The 18,208-nt window shown below is 43.6% G+C and overlaps 1 protein-coding gene and 1 long non-coding RNA gene across 5 annotated transcripts in view; one reads left to right on the forward strand and one right to left on the reverse strand.

Annotated features, from left to right (window-relative positions):
- The window catches only part of DCSTAMP (dendrocyte expressed seven transmembrane protein), a 29,860-nt gene extending 11,808 nt beyond the window's left edge, over positions 1-18,052 (forward strand). The window contains exons 3-5 of one of the 2 annotated variants that reach the window (XR_012006628.1): positions 3,601-3,909; positions 4,840-5,078; positions 16,596-18,052. Coding sequence is in view for 1 of the 2 variants with exons in the window: in XM_072774194.1 (XP_072630295.1) it covers positions 3,601-3,909; positions 4,840-4,914 (384 nt within the window). In the remaining variant the exon portion in view is untranslated. Of the gene's footprint in view, positions 1-3,600; positions 3,910-4,839; positions 9,918-16,595 lie in introns of those variants that run through there. The other variant, XM_072774194.1, reaches the window with a different exon arrangement.
- On the reverse strand, positions 1,034-18,052 carry LOC140603679 (uncharacterized). 3 transcript variants are annotated; one of them, XR_012006631.1, is made up of 6 exons: positions 12,495-18,052; positions 12,035-12,139; positions 11,250-11,474; positions 8,508-8,787; positions 3,663-3,843; positions 1,034-3,314 (listed from the first exon to the last, which is right to left on the reverse strand). It is a non-coding gene; the product is annotated as an uncharacterized lncRNA (long non-coding RNA). The 3 variants fall into 3 exon arrangements; XR_012006629.1 differs by lacking the exon at positions 11,250-11,474 and having other exon boundaries at positions 12,495-17,789; XR_012006630.1 differs by lacking the exon at positions 11,250-11,474 and having other exon boundaries at positions 3,663-3,840; positions 12,495-17,787.
- Positions 18,053-18,208: the final 156 nt, after the last annotated feature.

An 18,208-nucleotide genomic window follows, 5' to 3' on the forward strand; every position in this document is an offset into this window, starting at 1 on the left:
GGGCCTTCTCAACCAGTGGTTCTGTACCGTGGCTGCACAGCATCATCGCCGTCAACCCAAGCAAGGGAACAAACACCCCAGGAACCAGATTTAAATGGATTGGGGTGAGCCGGGTTGGAGGGGGGTTGGGTTTAGAAACTCTCCAAGTAATTCAGATGTGTGGCCACAACGGAGAAACACTGATCTAAAGTCCACTCAAAAGAATGGAGCTGAAGGCCACTGGATGGATCTTTGACAGTCACCATTAGTCAAGATAGTGTGTTTCTCTGAGCTGGTGCCCCCCAAGTCTCAGGGAATCTGTCTTCCTCTCCTCTGTTCTTGCTCCTATTGGCAGCTGTGTCCCCAACCAAGAGCACCACGGTTTTCATGCATCCTGTTTTCTCTCTTTCCATTCTTCTCTGGGGACGTTTGTGATTATGTGAGCATCTCAGAGAATGTGGATATTGTCAGATATTGTCTTGATTTTATTAAAACCCAGAAATGGTGAAGCTGAGCTAAGTGGGATGTGTGTGTGCATGCATGTGTGTGCATGCATGTGTGTGCATGCATGTGTGTGCCTGGTGTGTGAGTGGGTGTGTGGGTGTTGTGCATGCTGGGGTGGAGTGCGCTAGCCTGGGCTGGTGAGAACACCCACAGCTGTCTGCACACGTCTGATTTTCCCTTGCTTTTGTCAAGCTACAGTAGGGGAACTCTTAGAAGGAAGTGGCAGAAAAGGTGTTTGCAAGCCCTCCTCTGAAGCCCCACTTTCCATTGCTCTTTATCTGGGCATGGGGTCCTCCTGTAGCACCACACTTTCCTCCCCAATTCTTCTGGCTCAGCAGGTAGGTGGGCTCGGCCCCTCTAATCCTGGGCTGTTTCTACAAGATGATCACCCCAAACACTCTGCTGCCCCTGAGGAATTCAGTTAATTACAAGATACCGGGTTGCTCTAGATATCTGGAGCAGGGAGGGGGATAAGGGTAACAGGGTTTTTTTTTCTTTTTTCTTAAATTTTATTTATTTATTTGAGAGAAAGAGAATATGAGAACACAAGTCGTAGAGAGGGAGAAGCTGGATTCCTATCATGCAGGGAGCCCGACACGGGGGTCCACCCCAAGACCCTGGGATCATGACCTGAACCAAAGGCAGCCACTTAACTGACTGGGCCACCAGGTGCCTTGCCTGGGAGCAGTGTTTTAGGTGAAAGCCAAACTAGATTGTCTGACATGCCTGATCTTAGGGCTGGCAGGTAAAAGGGTCTCTCCCTTCCTGTCCTCCAACCCATTCTCCTTTCTCTTCTTTCCTCGGTCAAGTCTTCCTCTCCTCCCTTCTCTTTTCTCTTCTCTCTCATTTATTTCTCTCTCAGCCAATACCCTATGCCTGTTTTGTGAATTCTCACCATTTTAGACAGAAGGAGAAAAAAAGCAAGATCTGCCTTCCAAAAAAAGCCCAGAAGCTTTCAGTGACAATGTCTTGACAAATACATTTATGGGCGTCACTGGGTCCTGGGGATGCAAAGATGTCTAAGCTTTGCCACCTGCCACGGCACGCTCACATCCTGGTGGGGGAGGCCGCCACGTGCTCCTATAGTGACAGCAGAGCAGTGGGAGCTGGGGCACATGTGGGTATGAGACCGCTATGGGGCTCCTCTCAAGCTTTCTCCCGTCATGCCTGCCCTTACCCCAGCATCACCTTAGAGGCTCCTGGTCCCTCCATTGCCACAGGTTTGCAAAGGAGAGGTCCAGCAGGGAGAGAAATATCACCTCAAAGTTTGCCAGTATTTCTCTCCCACTCTCATATGATTTTAAGTAAGTGTTTTATGCAAAGAAGAAATAAGGGAAATGACCCAAAGTGAGCTAGCTGGATAGGTGGACATTGTAAGTAAAAATAACATGGTTACTGAGCACCTCCTTGTGCATAGCAATTGTCTGCATTAACTTCTCAGGACTGTCTGATAGCAGAGCGGGTCCTCGGTCCATTACTCAACGCTCTCTTGGCAAATTGTTTACTTAGGAGAGGTAAACACGTTTTAAAACATCAGGGTACCATTTAGAATATTGCTCAGCATTTTGAGAGAATTCATTTGTCTCCCGCATTACCCTCTACCAAACCTGTACAAAAATGTTGACTCAATCTTTATGAAGCCCTGACTCCCAATTGCAAAATCCCCAGTTAGATTCCCAGACTAATTTCTTCCCAGACCATATACCCGCTGCTTTTTTATTGCAGGATTTCTCATCACTGAGTCAGTTGATGTGCTTGTTTCTTCAACAGTATTAAAGAGAGAGCATGCCTTTCGCTCTGGGAACTGAAATCTCTCTATTTAATTGTAGGCGAGCCATCTTTTTAATAAGAGAAAAGGAGAGGCAACACAAATGCTTTTGGTTGCTTAGGTATAGGGCCGGGGAAATGATAGATTTGACTTGACGTTTGGAGAGAGGCCCGGATTTGAAGTGTCCAGAGTCTTCGCAGGTACTGGGGTAGATCAGTACCTGGTGCACTTTGTTCTCTAGATGTGGCTGTGTTCTTCTGGAGAAGTCATTTCCTCTTCCTGGCCCCAGGGCTCTGGGGTGCAGCGGTGATAATAACTTACTAAGGACTCCCAGCTGTAAGGTTAATGCTCCATCCCCAACATGCTTAATTTACACTGGGAGTAGTTTATTCATGGGCAAGATCTGGTCCATTAATTCCTGTTTTACCAAATTAGAAAACAAATCCATGGGGAGATGAAATGACTTTCTCAGGTCAGGGAAAGCAAAGCGCTGAATCAGCACGTGCTACTCTTGCAGGTGGCTTGACTGGGGGGGCTCAATGTCATCCTCTGTCCTCTGTGTCAGTCCATTGAGGGCAACTGGTTTGTCCTCTTGCCTTCAAGCAGAAAGGAGCATTTTCCACCCGAGCATCCAGGAGAAATGAGAAAATGTCCTGTTTGAGATGTCTACAGATAGGATTTAAAGCCACCTTCAGCAAATACTGTTCTTACTATCCTTACACTAAGAATAATTCCCCATCTCCAATGTCTAGAAGGTTGACTTAGAACATAATTTAAAAAAAAAAAAAAAAAAAAAGAACATAATTTAATGCTTCCACCTCTTTGTGACCTTGTGGTCTGTCAGAGTATTTGTCAAGATGGGGAGATACAACCAGGTCTATGTTTCTAAAATCTTCTCCTCTAGTTGAGCTAAAATCATCCTTCATCTTTCTTACATGTCCTACAGTATAGAGACAGGTGTTCCATAAAACTGGGTTATGTGGTCACATTTGCAGGCTAAACTTGAATGGATTTCTTTGACATCTTCAGCAGAAACTTCAACAGTCTCATGAGCATCCCGACTCTGCAAAGAAAGGACAGAGTAGACAAACGTATCTGATACCCTTTCTCTCAAAGGAATCTATATTTCCCACAAACGCACTTTGGAAAAACTCTGCAATAACTTCAAATAAGGCCTCGGCCCTTCTCTTTATCCTGACCATAGCACACAGGAGTTGCCGTAGCTGCAACATGTTGCAGCTCCTGCATGTTTTCAGATCAATGCTATGCCCTGTAGGGCCGGACTGAGAAAGACCAGTGCGGCAGGCAACAATGGCATGAATTTTAAAGATTTTATTCTTCCATTTTAGGAGCAAGGAACTCAAGACATCATCCGTGATTCTCCTTTTAACATATCTCTGTTCGAACCAACCTGCATCCCTGCACCAAAGCTCCTTCTGTCGAAGACCTGGATTCCTCTCAGCATTATTCTTGGGACACTAGTGGTGCTGGGCCTGCTGTCCTCCATCCTGACGCAACTTAAAATCCTGGTGTCGGCCTCCTTCTACCCCAGCGTGCAGGAGAGGCGCATCCGATACCTGCATGGGAAGCTACTGAAGAAAAGATCAAAGCAGGCGGTGGAAGGAGGGAACAGTAAACAGCGTCTCTATTTTACAAAGGCAAGGCCAGGATGCGGGTGTAACCTGTCATGAAAGAGATTTTGAGTTTAAAGGACAAGTGGACTTTGAAAGCACTCTTCAACTTCACGTTAGGGCTTCCGTCCCTAGTAACAGATGGGGCGCTGGGGGGAGAAGATGAACAATGTGCGTGTCTAAGGCTCTTAGCTTCATGATTTTGAATGCTGGTCTGGGTGATTCTACAAGCTATTTTTCAAAACTCTGATTTCAAGTGGGCATGTTCAGCCATAGTAGAGAGGCTTGTGGGAAGACCTGGGGCCTATTAAGAGTTATTTATCACACCAAAGACAAATTAATAAGAGAGGGAACTGTCTATTACAGCCTGGTAAACTTCAAAGAACTTGTTCATTGTCCACCATTAAAATATAAATATGGTGTATATATAGATGATGATGATGATGATGGTTTTATATATTAAAAACATGCATATTTATATGCATTTTTGGTCACATAATAACTTCCTACACATAACATGAATGCTTGTCAAATATTTCATTTAACTAATTAATTAATGAGGGAACAGTAAGAAATTCCAGCCAATTCAAAGAATAATTCAAAGCACACACACATATAAGCCATCAGGAACACCAGAATAAATGAGCTTACTGGATGCAAAGCTGGCTTCTGCCACAAGGTGGATGGGCAAGTAATTGCACTCTATAGAGTGAAAGTTATTTTCATGTCCACGGACAGGAATCATTAGCATTGCTGTTATCAGCTCCCGACAACTCACAGAATCGGGAAAAAGCTCATAAACAATGAAACACTAAGATAACCCACAAGGATAAAGTTTCTGGCCATTTTGAAGTCTTTTGCTTTCTCCTGATGCCAGCAGTCCCACGATGAAAAGCTTATGTCAGAGGCATTTGAAGTGACTCTAATGCTCATTCATCCATCATTTTGTCTCTTCAGATTCACTTCTGGCTTCCTGTACTGAAAATGATTAGGAAGAAGCAGGTGGGCAATGCAGATGAAGACGATCCATGAGAGATTCCAAGGAGCTCCTCAGCCACACCACTGCGGCAGGTCTCCTCGGGTCCTCCAAGGCAGGTCCCTATTCCTGCCCACAGCAGAGAACTGTGTTCTGTGGTCCTTCAGGGGTTTGTTCGCAGGCCAAACCACTTTTCTTCATAAGGCCAAAGGGCTATCAGGTAAATGGCTTTGTCATCTGTCTTCCAAACAAGGCACATGATCTGGACTGCATCACAGTGTAGCAGGAAATTATAACCAGACCCCTGGAGGATGAGTCTCAGCACAGAGTAATATTCAAAGGAAAAAAAAAAAAAAAAACAGAGCAAAAATTGGAAAAAATAAAAATCTCTACTGTAGGCTTACAGGCAAATGCCAAGGAGAATATACACGTATAATGCCAGGAAAATATCCTTAAACTCTTCTGTCCCTTCTCTGCCCTTTTAAATATCTTTCATAGCTATTCTCTACCCCCAGAACTGTTTCTCCCTTCCCTGTGTCCTTATTCAAACACGAAAGACATTTCTGGAAATCTGTATCTAGCAGCTCCTAATTTCTCTTCACCACTACCTCAGCTCCTACCCTCTTCTTTCCCGGACCACTTTTGTTTTTATTTCTTCTACTAAATCCTCTACCTGGTATTTATGACAAGGCTGCCTAGGGATCACATGTATCCAAACCACAGGAAATGCTTGTTAAAGTGACCATCCTGGGCCGCTTTCTACCATGCTCAGTGTAGACTACATAGTCTAGGGGCCTATTTCCCTTAAACTCCAAATACCCAGGAGGGAGAAAAACCTCTTCAAATATTGATTCCATTATCTTGAAAGCCCCTGAATGAAACAGAAATAGAATCGTTAAGTTTTTCTAATATTTTAACTTTGCATTTTGAAAACTTTTTAGACTTACAAAAAAGTTGCAGAATAGTACAAAGTTCCATTTACCCTTCATCCATCAACCCTAAGAACCAGCTAAACAACCTTGAAAAATGCATAATGTACAGAGCTTATTGAATTCATGCCAGTTGTTCTACTAATACTCTTTTTCTGGTCCTTGAGTCAATCCAGGCTCCCACAATGCATTTAGTTTCTCCCCCTCCTTCAGTTGTAGACTATTCTTCAGTCTCTCTTTTTCTTTAATGTTGACACTTTTGAAAAGTATGGTCAGTAATTTTGTAAAATGTTCTTCGATTTGAGTTTGCCTGATGTTTCCTTGTATAGTTCCTCCAGATGATGTATTTTTGGCAAGAATACTACAGACGGCATGATATAATCTTCTCAGTGTTCCCTTATACCAGGGGTCATGTGGTGTGGATGTCTCATTACTGATGAGATTACCTTTCATCATTTAGTTAAGATGGGGTCTGCCAGAGTTTTCCATGGTAAAGTTACTGCTTTTCCCTTTGTAATTACTGAGTACATTGTGGGGAAATATTTAGGTGATGCAAATATCCTGTTTTTCATATATTGTTAGTATCTGTCAACGCAGAACTAGGGTGTGGCCAAATAGTTATTTCCTTTTTTTTTTAATTTCATTTATTTATTCATGAGAGAGGCAGAGACATAGGCAGAGGGAGAAGCAGGCTCCCTGTGAGAAGCCCGGTACAGGACTCGATCCCAGGACCCCAGGATCATGGCCTGAGCCAAAAGGCAGATGCTCAACCATTGAGCGACCCAGGTGCCCCCAAATAGTGATTTTCTACTTCCATAATATCATCTGCATTTCTTCATTAGAATTTTACACTGTCTCCAGAAAGAAACATTGCCCCAAAGACCAAACTTTGTTTCAGGCACGAGAGGAGGCATTTTACATATATGATCTCCTTTAGGTTTCACAACAATTCTGTGAGGTAGGCATTATTTCCTCTTAAAGATTGGAGGGCTCACCCTCAGAGACTCTGACTCAGCTGGCTGGGGCTGAGGCCTTCGCACTGGCTTGTTGAAAGCTCCCAGGTGATTTTAATGAGCAGCCAGGATTGAGAACCACAAGTCTAGGAAGTTTTACAGATTTGCAGGTCTTTCAGTTCAGGTATTTAACTGTGAAATTTCTCTAACAGAGGAACCTCCATTAAAAATGTGTCTGAAAAAAAAATGCGTCTGATTCAGCATTTCCCAAAGTGTGTTCCTCAGACCATACCAGTCTCTCAATTGTTCCATAAAAAGAGTTACATGAGTTAGTAAATCCATACCATCTACCTTCTAACTTTGAAGATTCATACAGCATGTTGGCACAATTCAAAAACTTGCAAAACCCTATAATAAAGAAAGCTCTTTAAATCTTATTTCACCTCAAATCATTAAACCATGGAATGATTTTATCTGCAATAATTATTAGCATCATCTAGGGCCAGTTCTGCAGTCCATACTCCGGCAAATGCTGATGTAATTGGCATGACTCCAACCAAAAAAGGATTTGAGAAGATGAAGATGCATTTGTAGTTTTGGTTGATTTAATTCAAATCATTCTAATGATTTCATACTTTGTTGTGTTTTCTAAATAAACACATGTATATATATTAATAAATGGATACAATGCGTGAATGTTTGTATTCATTTTGCATTTATCCCTCCTACAGAGAAGGGATCTGGTGCATATTAACAGAGGCAAAGAATGAACTGCCAAATTTTTAGAAGGAATTGGATCCTTTTGTGCTTCTAAATTCTGTTAATTAACTAACCTACTTATCTACCTAACAGCATCAAACCAACAACTAGAATGAACTCTTAGGCCACGTAGAAGGTACTGGTGATGTCCAGACAGTTCACCTTGGTCTCTGCCTTTGGGATGCTTTCAGTCTAGTTGGGAAGACAGACATGTGCTTAGATAATAAATAACAATATACATTAGGGGGGATCCCTGGGTGGCGCAGCAGTTTGGCGCCTGCCTTTGGCCCGGGGCGCGATCCTGGAGACCTGGGATCGAATCCCACATCGGGCTCCTGCATGGAGCCTGCTTCTCCCTCTGCCTGTGTCTCTGCCTCTCTGTCTCTCTCTGTGTGACTATCATGAATAAATAAATAAAATCTTTTAAAAAAATTAAATTAAAAAAAAAAAACAATATACATTAGGTTTTGGTAAGTGCCAAGGGCACTGTGGCCAGGATCTCTGCCCTGGCCTATTATGAATGCCTAGTTTACCCCTTGAAGTAAATGGGTCTTAATTCCCTGAAATCAAAATCACTTTTCTGAAGCAGCATAACCTCTGTTGTTTCCAATGCACTGTGACTTTGCTTTGAACAGTTCATGAGACTTCTGGAGAGTGTCTTGTCTCTCTGTTAGGCACGTTTGCCCTTCCTTTGAAGTGCTTGTCCCTACTGTAAGGGCAGCCTGGCAAGGAGGTGCTGTCACAAAATGCAATTTGATCCTGAAAACAAGATTTAGACTTGCTCATTAAGGCCGGTCTAACTGGGATATAAAATGCTTATTTAATTACAGCTTATCTACTTTAGATTTAAATGAACAGTTAGTTAAATTTCTTGAGACATCTATTGTGAAATGTGCTCTGTTTATCTCTGGAGGTGGAAAGATACCGCCCAAGGTAATTTAATAGTGCTTCCTTTTTCACCTCTAATTTTAATGGCTTATAAAAGATATTACATTATTGCTGTCTCACCTCACGAATCCCAGCTTGGTGCCATATTTGTTACAATATTTTGAGTGTCATTCCGATGTCCTCATTGGCTTCACATCTGTTATCTTTTGATGCTGAGATGCACTAATTCTCAACACTTTTACAGTAATAGATCTCATTTACTGTTCTTCTCGGCATGTTAAACATTGTGTTTCCTCTTTCTATTTGATATCTGCTGCTTTCTTGATGAGGACCTCATCAATACTATTTATAATATGGGATACATTATCTTCACACATCATATATTTTTGTCTTAATTCACCTAAGAGAAAGAAACAAACGCATCTCATCCTATGAAAGTAAAAACTAGCTTTCTCACCCAAAGTCATTCATAGTGAAAACACCATTAAGGTCAATTATTTTAGTTAACTTATACTATGGAAGAAAGAGGAACTCGTTAAGAAAACAGCTGTGGGCTGAACTTGGTTATGTATATATACTTAAAAGCCTGTGTTATTAGGTTAATATAACCCCCACACAGCAGGGAGGAAAGATTTAAATTAACGGGTGGCTGAGACCCACAAACTTTCAGGGTTCAAAGTCTTTTTTGGTTTTAATCCCTAACGGTTGCAGTGACATTTCTAAAAGCAGAAAAGGAAAGAAAGATGAATAACAGGGTACTGGGGATATTAGCCTTTTATCATCTAAATTCTGGGTGTCTATAAACCTCACTTTTATAATCAAAAAACAGGAAATCAGAGTTGGATTTGTCATTTGAGAAATTTTAGGCAAATGCAAATGGAAAGTGCAAAAGGCAATGATAGAAATAAAAGTAAAACCAGCCAAGTCACTATGACAAAGGCAGAAAGTGTTTGCACTACTTTCCTGGATACTGAGGCATGTAAGGTCCCCCTCCCCCAGCCTTACTCAGCAAAGAGGAGGAACAATGTACCCACTGCCCACAGCATGGGGCTCAGGAAGGGGATGGGTTAGAGGACACAAGACACAAGAGGAAGGTTAGAGGTTAGAGGAAGACCAAGAGGAATTGTGACAAAGATACAGACTGTCCATCTGATCATTACCCAGAGCAGAGGTTCCCAAAGCTGGCTGGTCATCAGAATTGCCTCCAGAGGTTAAAGAAAAAGAAAAATTACAGGTTCTCAAACCTGAATTCAGATACACTGACTGGAGATTTGGGGGAGGGTCCTGGGAGTCTGTATTCTTTTTTTTTTTTTTTTGAGTATATAAATTAATTTTTTATTGGTGTTCAATTTACCAACATGCAGAACAACACCCAGTGCTCATCCCATCAAGTGTCCCCCTCAGTGCCCGTCAGAGTCTGTATTCTAAGGGACTTCGTGGAGTGAAGCGGGGGTTTAGATGATTTGGCAAATTTGTGAACCACTGCTTTAGAGAACTATGGCAAGCTTTGGAGAGGATGGGTTACTGATTAAATAAAAACATGTCTACATGGTATCGATGTGATTGGTGGTGTGGGCATACACTTGGAACTTCCATTCTACTGGTTACTGAACGAGCTATTAATCCATCAGGATTTTTCAATAATCCAAAATGTGAATTGTCAAAAATTACTTTGTTTTCACCTTCTGCAGCCCAACTCTCTATCCAAACAAAAACAAAACTGATGATGTGTCATAAACTCGATCATCGTAACTAGTCATTAACTACCAAACATAGTTTGGTACCCAATACTATGTCTTAATTAAACTCTCTCAAGTTAGGGGATACTATATCACATTTTTAAAAAATGAAAGTAACCTCAACTATGACAGTCATGGTACAGAAGAAAGAACAGATTTGGGGCCCCTGGGTGGCTCAGTGGGTTAAGCGGCTGCCTTTAGCTCAGGTCATGATTCCAGGGTCCTGGGATCAAGACCTACATCGGGCTCCCTATTCTGTGGGGAGGTGGCTTCTTCCTTCCCTCTGCTGCTGCTCCCCCTGCATTTGTGCTCTCTCTCTAATAAATAAATAAAAAATTTTTTAAAAAGAAAACATTTTTAGAATGCAGAAGGCAGGATTCAAATCCTAGTTCCGCTAATTATTAGTGACATCAATTTAAGTGACTTAACTCTTAGCTCTCTGAGCCTCAATGTTTTTATTTATAAAATGGGGCTTAACATAGTAATCAATAGCATCTTTCTGAGAAATAAATGAAATGACATATATAATCTCCCCAAATTAGATAAATGTTAGCACTTTCTTCTTTCTCCTTTCCCATTGCTCCTTGCTCAATCTCACCTTTTACAATTTTTGACAGTAAGGTCTGATACAAAAAGCATAAAACAAACCCAAACAAACAACAACAAAAAAGAGTTTCAACCAGACTTGGTCCACAACAGGGATTGGCAAACTCTTTTTTTTTTTTTTCTTTTTTTCTGGTTCTTTAAGATATTTATTTATTTACTCATGAGAGACACACAGAGAGACAAACTCTTTTTTGTGAAGGGACAGATAATAAATATGTCAGGCTTTGCCGCATAGGGGTCTCTGTTGCAACCCCTCTCCCCTCTGCCGGGGTAGTGAGAAAGCAATCACAGACAAAGAGTGAATGTGTGAGTATGACCGTGTTTCCATAAACATTATTGCAAAACCAAGTGGCAGGCTGGATTTGCCTGCCTGATAATGCAGGAAGGCTTTTTAGAAGTGCACAGGTTGATGGTTGATGTTGGAAGTGATGCAATGGGGCAAAGTCGGAAAACACAAATGGGTTCAAAATCCCTCTTACCACCCACTAGCTAGATGACTTTGCAAAATTCACTGCACCTTTCTGAGCTGAATTTTCTCATGTGTAAAGAGGAAGGAGCTGGGCTACAGAATCTCTGAGGAAGCTGCCATCCCTTAGTCTCTGATTCTTTGAGAGACCACAGTCTCCTGGAGAGAATCACCAACACGCCGTCACCTGAATTTCAAATTTCAAATACTGAAGTATTTGTGTGTCCTTTCATGGTTGATCAGTGAATCATAAAGAACAACAGAAGCGCTCAGGTCCTAAGTATGATTTATTTGATGAAAAAGGGAAAAGATAGCATTTGGTCAAAATAAACGTTATTTTCTCCACAGACACAAGCCATCAGAACAGTTATTAAATTCTAAATGTCATACGTAATTTCACACGGTTTAAAGTCAGGCTACGATGTCAGTGGCTGAAGACATGAAAATTGAAAGCCTTGTTTTTTCTTTTTTTTTTTGAAAGCCTTGTTTTTTCAAAGCGAGCAAGGTGCTCACTCTAACTGTGATATATTAATTAGGGAGTGAAAGAAATCGATCAAAACTGTTTTCCCAAAAGGAAAGCATCATGGAGGTACGTTTGTACTAAACACGGGTGCTGTGTCTTGCAAGTGCAAATGCTAATACACACAAGAAAATAAATAAGACATCATTTTAAAACAGGAGGCTGACAAAGAAAAAGTGTTGAATTAGAAATTAGTACTGTCTTCCAATTCTGTCTCTCCTACTACCTGGCTTAGCCAGGCACTTCCCTCTCTTGACATGACTCAGTCCTTCATAGAAAACATTAGAATAGCTATTATTTAATAATAGGTACCTACCTTAGTAGGTACCGGATACTGTTTTCAGTGTGTTACTCCCGTTAATCCTCACCAAAATCTCATGAGGGACATTCTAATGGTATTGCTGGTGTAAAGTTGAAGAAACTGAGGCACAGAGAGACTAAGTTACTTGGTTCCAGAAGCAATATTTGGAAATAGCTACTCTCTAAAGTGCTGCCTCCCAAAGCATGGCTTTCCTGGGTCCTTTCCCAGCTTAGAGACCTGGACCCACTCGTCACTCCCTTCCACCCCCCCCCCCCCCCCGCCAGGCTTTTGACCTCCCTCCCATCGGATCCCCAGCCTGTTTCCTCACCATACTCCTCATTCTCCCTCTGCCTGAGCCCTTCCTTTATTAAAAAGCCTTTTTTCCCTGGCCCCCTGAAAGAGTCACCCCTTTCCCCTTCAGAGCTGTGCCCTCCTGGATCTACTCTCCCCATTCCCTTCCCTGGTTTTCTCTTGCCTTTGAGACCCTACTGGAGTCTTGCCTCTCAGGGAGTGAGCACATCATGTGAGTGGGGCCAGGACCCAGCTCGGTCACAGACTCTGTGTGGAAACTGGAAAACATCATTTGAACAAGGCTTTTTTTTTTTTTTAAGATTTTATTTATTTATCATGAGAGACACAGAGAGAGGCAGAGACATAGGCCGAGAGAGAAGCAGACTCCCTGCAGGAAGCTCAGTGTGGGACTGGGTGGCTCACTTGAGCATCTGCCTTTGGCTTAGGTAATGATTCTGGGGTCCTGGGATTGAGTTGCACATTGGGATCCCTGCTAGTGGGCAGCCTGCTTCTCCCTCTCCTCCCTGCTTGTGCTCTCTCTTGCTACCTTTCTTTCTCAAATGAATACATAAAATCTTGAAAAAAAAAAAGAGCTCATTTAAAAGGAAGCTTTATAACATCACTGCAAATGGAAAAACAGGATTGCCTTCCATAAATATAAAGTAGCATACAGGCACACAACACATATCATACATACGTTATTTGTCATAGACACAGATTATACACATATACATTATACACCAGTATAAACATTTTATATATACATATAAAAACTATACATACTACACAGATACACCTACGCACTAAAAACAAAACAACATTATTGCAGCATTACTCTGGTGAGGTATTTGCCTGCCAAAGCCAGCAGCCTACTTTGTGTGCTAAACAGCTTGCAGAACCCATGCTAGGGTCATCCCACTGAGGGGTGAGCGACTGGGCATTTATACGCCAACAACCGCCAATTGCTGGTTGGGATGGCTGCTGTTTGGGTGGTTTTCATTCCTTGGCACTTTGGTTTTCCTTGGTTATAAAAAAAAGCCCCCAGGCAAAGGGATGCAGAAATGGGCGTTGGTGGTCAGCTGGAGCGCACTGAAGTGATGGGGGTTGGGGGTTGGGCGTTGGAGCGGGGGTGGGAAGGTGGTGGCCAACACCTGCAGCAGCTCCATCTGCTGGGAAGGGGCTGTGTTCCACGGTCACCCAGCTCTCCGCCAACACCGAAGCCCTGTCATTGTCACGATGTGGCTCCTGCCTCTAAAGCACTGAGAACTCTTTGCTCTCATTCCTGAGTCCTTTTCTCCAACAGAATGCCTATTCCTGGTATAGGGGTTTTCATGCGACTAGGAAATAATTTTGCTGAAAAAAAATCAGTGTAATTCTCCATGATATGTACTAGAAAACAGTTGTTACCATGAATACAAACCAGTCATGGGATCACTAATTCAGCTTCAATAAGTAAATAATTTCCCTTGAATGTCTGTATCATTCAACCATGAAATTCTAGACAACTTCCAGAAAGCAGTGGCCCAGAACACCCCCATCTCACTCAGAGTACTATTTATAAGAATGCCCTGTGTGCAGTCATCTTTACAGATTTTTTTCCCCTTCTCCAATGTTCTTTAGCCTATGTAGATGGCATTTATGCAATTCAGAGAAAGGCACCGCAACAGGATTAGTCAGCAGCAAGCCCTCTGACGCAGCTTCTGTGATCTAGTTAAAAATAGGAAAGAGGATGTTTTGCATAAGTCATCACCATTGTGGAGGATCAGAGAACTGTCCACTTTTTTTGGTTTCTACATCCTGTTACTTTATCTAAAAATAGATGAAAACTCTGTCCCCTAGATTTGTGGATAAGACCTTTGCTTCTGTGACCTAGGCTCCCTGGTCTTTCTTATCTCCAGGCTCCTTTGCTGGAGCCTTCACCCTCTGCCATTTCTGATCCTGCCTGTCAGGCTCAGGCTCAGGACCTCTGTCCTTCTTCCCTACCCCGTCCCCGAGGTTGCAAACTCCAGGGCCCACAGGGGCCAGGCTGGGGCCATCAGCTGTGCCAGATGGGTGGTAGGCCGGCAAGGCCTGGCCCACTGGGAAGGAAGGAGCTCTTTCTCTGTGTCTTAGCCCAACGAAATTTTCCCAGAGCAGTCAGAAACCCAGAGTTTTATGGAAAATCACCTAATCTTTAAATGTTAGAAATGAATTTAAATATTACATTAAAAAAATAGAGTAAAGGTCGAACTATGAGTTTGCCTTGTGTAACCTCGGTTGTTTTTTTTTAAAGACTTTATTTATTCGTAGAGATGCGGGGGTGGGGGAGGCAGAGAGAGAAGCAGGCTCCATGCAGGGAGCCCGACGTGGGACTCGATCCAGGGTCTCCAGGATCACGCCCTGGGCTGCAGACGGCGCTAAACCGCTGCGCCACTGGAGCTGCCCAACCTCAGTTTTATATATTCTCCTTTGTGTGTTGCCAGTTGGAAAGTACAGTTCTACAAAATCTGCATTCATAGGTCTACACCCTCCCACTTTCTCCAGTTCTTGATCTCTATTTTGGACTATGAGAGGAGTCCCAGATTCTGATTTGGGCCCTCCCCTTTGCTAGCCCCAGAAATTTGGTTGAAGTATTCTCATCCCAGAAACAAACTGGGCAAATTCCCATTTATCCTTGGAGGAGTTGAACATGGGAGGCAGGACAAACTTTCAGAGATTCAAACCCCTCCCCTCTCCCTAGTTTTCTAGTTGATGAATGCATTATTTCCTAGGGCCATTGTAACAAATGATCACAAACGGAGTGCCTTAAAACAACAGAGATTTACACTCTCACAGCTATAAACTGAATAAAGTCTTGAAGGAAGACTCCTTCCTTGTCTTTTCTGGGTGGTTGCTGGCAATCCTCTGCATTCCTTGGTTCATGGCAGCATAACTCCAGTTTCTCCTGTCTTCACACTGACAGTCTTCTGTGACCAATGTTCTCTCTTATTATAAGAACAGCGGTCGTTGGGCTAGGGCCCACCATAATCCAGTATGATCTCATTTTAATTTGATTATATCTTCAGAGACTCTATTTCCAAATAAGGTCACATTTGGGGTCGTGGGGATTAAGACTGGAACGTATTTTTGAAGGGGACACAGCCCAACCCAGTACAGCAAAGACTGTCTACAAGAATTACCCCACGTACAGTATACAGAATCACCTCCTTAGAAAATATTTTTCATAAATTGGTCACAGCACAACTGCACAGTTAGGATGAACTTTGCATATCCCTTGGCGTACTTTATCTCTAAATGCAGGCATGAAAAGAGCAGGAGAAATCAAAACTGGATTTTTGATGCACAGAGGAAGGTTGTTCTAAGGAAATTGGGATTATACCTTAGTCACCATAAATGGTCTGCGTAGAGTCTCACTGAGCTTTGAGGAAAGGATCTAAATGGAAGACTTTTGCAATACACGTTGTTGAGCCAGGAGAGTCCTTATAAGTGGGAGATCCCAGATGTGGGACTCGATTTGGCGCTTTCTGGAAGGCAAGGAAAGGTGGTGAAGGGCCCCAAATGAGGAAGAGAACTAGCTGCCAGACCAAGGACAAGCCGATGCATGCTGGCTGCAAGTGGTGATTTGTGGTGGACAGTTCTGACAGCAGATGTGAAAATCCACATCAAAAAGAAAAGATACGGTGACCCCGAACTGGTATTAGTGGGTGCCACCTGAGTGCTTCTTAAGTCTTCCTCATTTACAGCTGAGGAAGAGACTCTAGTCAAGACACTCTGTGAGTGGAGCAAGATGGATTCTAAGAATGGGTCAGATAGATCCTTCTTCATTAAATCAGAAGATTTAATGCAAACCACATCAGAAGCCTTAAAAACAGAAATGAGTGGGTCTAATAAAAATGACAAGGTAAAATAAAATTAAGCGTGCACTGTGACTCTTGCTCCTCTCTCTTCTCGAGTTGGTGCTCACATTCCTCAGTATCGAGGGTGCGACCGCGGGCGCCGTGATCACAGCAGTGACCGGCAGGGGGAGAGTCCCCAGATGTAGGTGAAAATTTGAAAGTCAGACATTATTTTGGGAGCCAAATGCTTCTCCTGGAGACTCTTTCCAGGGCTGGCATACATTATGTGTGGAGGAGACGGTTTTGAAGAGTCAATGACAAGAAAACTTATCTTTTGGCAAGGAAGTTGTGGAGAAATTTTTTACTTCTGGTTGAAAAAAAATCATGCCATAATGTGTTTAAGTACATTTTTAAAGTTAATTCTGAGAAGACAATGTTCCCTTAATGAAAGCCATTCTGTATCATGACAGGATGTAAACACGGCGGGGAACTGAATAAGGTACTGCGATGGCTGCTAACTAGAGACGGTTGGATATGGCGTGTTGAAGAAGCAAGTTGCCATGGAAACCAGCCACTAAGTGGACCGCGACCATCTTAAATGCAAACAACTTAGAGAGAGAAGAGAAGGAGGATGGAGGCATGCCGGTGGCCAAGAGTTCTCAGGAGAGACAGTGAGGGTAGTCCTGGCATTGGCTACACGGCATTAGAAAGAAAGCCAAAGGCTGTCCAAGGCCACCAAAAGGCGGAAAAGAATTCCAAGCTTGTTGGGTATCCTGAATTGGCCTTTATTCATTTGCCATTCATCAGTTGGTCCGTTCCAAAGAACACTGGCTGAGGGCCTCTGGAGGCCGGCACTGTGCGAGGCAGGAAGGCTACAGAGAGGAAGGAGATGTCCCAGCTCTCAAGGATCCTGCTGTCCCTCACTGCTCGCTGGAGGAGCAAGACCTAAACACAGTTGTCTTCTCTCTCCTAGGAATCAAGCCTCCCGTGGGCCGTAGCTCTGATCCTGTTCCCTAGGGTGCCTGCCAGGTTTCCAGCCTGCTGAGTGGCCTCCTTGCCCCCCTGCCTAGGATTCCAGCGCCTCTAGAACTGATCTTGGCCTCCCCTGCATCCCTGTGGCAGGTCCTTTCACCTGCCGTCAGCTTCCTCTGCCCAGACATCGGTCGCTCGCTCTGACCTTCTCCCAAGACCTCTTGCTGGGCTTTCTCAGAACCTGCCTGGACTGTCCAACTCTTTTCACCTCCCAGACCTCCCAGGCCTGTGTGTCTTCGTCACAGGTCCCACGGCATAATCATCGCCCCGGCGCCGCAAACTTATTCCTGGCTCTGGCTTTTGCCTGGGACCCTCAGTTTGGATGCTACAGTGACTCACGGATTCATAAGCTCATATCATAAGCTGTTACCCCAACCCCATTCCCAAGCATGTCAGGGAACAAAACCTCCAGCTTCCCCCAGTGGGACCCAGCAGCACCTCCTCCTCCAGCTCCACTGCTAAACTTCCCATTCAGTTTCTCCATTTCTTGGCACCATCTCCCCCAAAGGTGCCCTTTCATGACTCCTGTGATCTCACCAATCTATTTGTAAATCTCCATGGCCTTTACAATCTCCCTCTGAATCATTTTTAACCACAAATCAACTTCCCAGAGTGACTTGCCTTTTGAGCAGGGCGCTATTATAGTCACATTCTACTCATCACATGCAGATAGCTTCACTGTTCATAAGGTTCCGTTCCTGAGGTTCTCCTGACAACGCAGGGAAGTAAGCGGGGCGGGCATTGTTATCACTTCCATTTCGTGGATCTAGAAACTGAGGTTCAGAGAAGTTCTGCACCTTTCCCCAGACGGCACACGACCAGGGCTGAAGGGGGGCTCCTCACTTGGAGGCCTGGCTCCCAGCCCCCGGGCCTGTGTGCTTTGGTGCAGGAGGCCCTGCCCTTTGGGGCCTCTGAGTCCCTGCCCACGTGGTGCCTGAGCACTCTTCTAAGGGTGCCTCCTTCTGTCTTAAGCCAGTGTCCTCCAAAGACTCTGAATAAACAGAAGCAGCGACTTGTGCCTTCATTTCCCTTTTCCTTTTAGATTTGGTGG

This window comes from Canis lupus, chromosome 14 (genome assembly GCF_048164855.1).
Source record: "Canis lupus baileyi chromosome 14, mCanLup2.hap1, whole genome shotgun sequence".
In the NCBI taxonomy this organism is placed as follows: domain Eukaryota; kingdom Metazoa; phylum Chordata; class Mammalia; order Carnivora; family Canidae; genus Canis; species Canis lupus.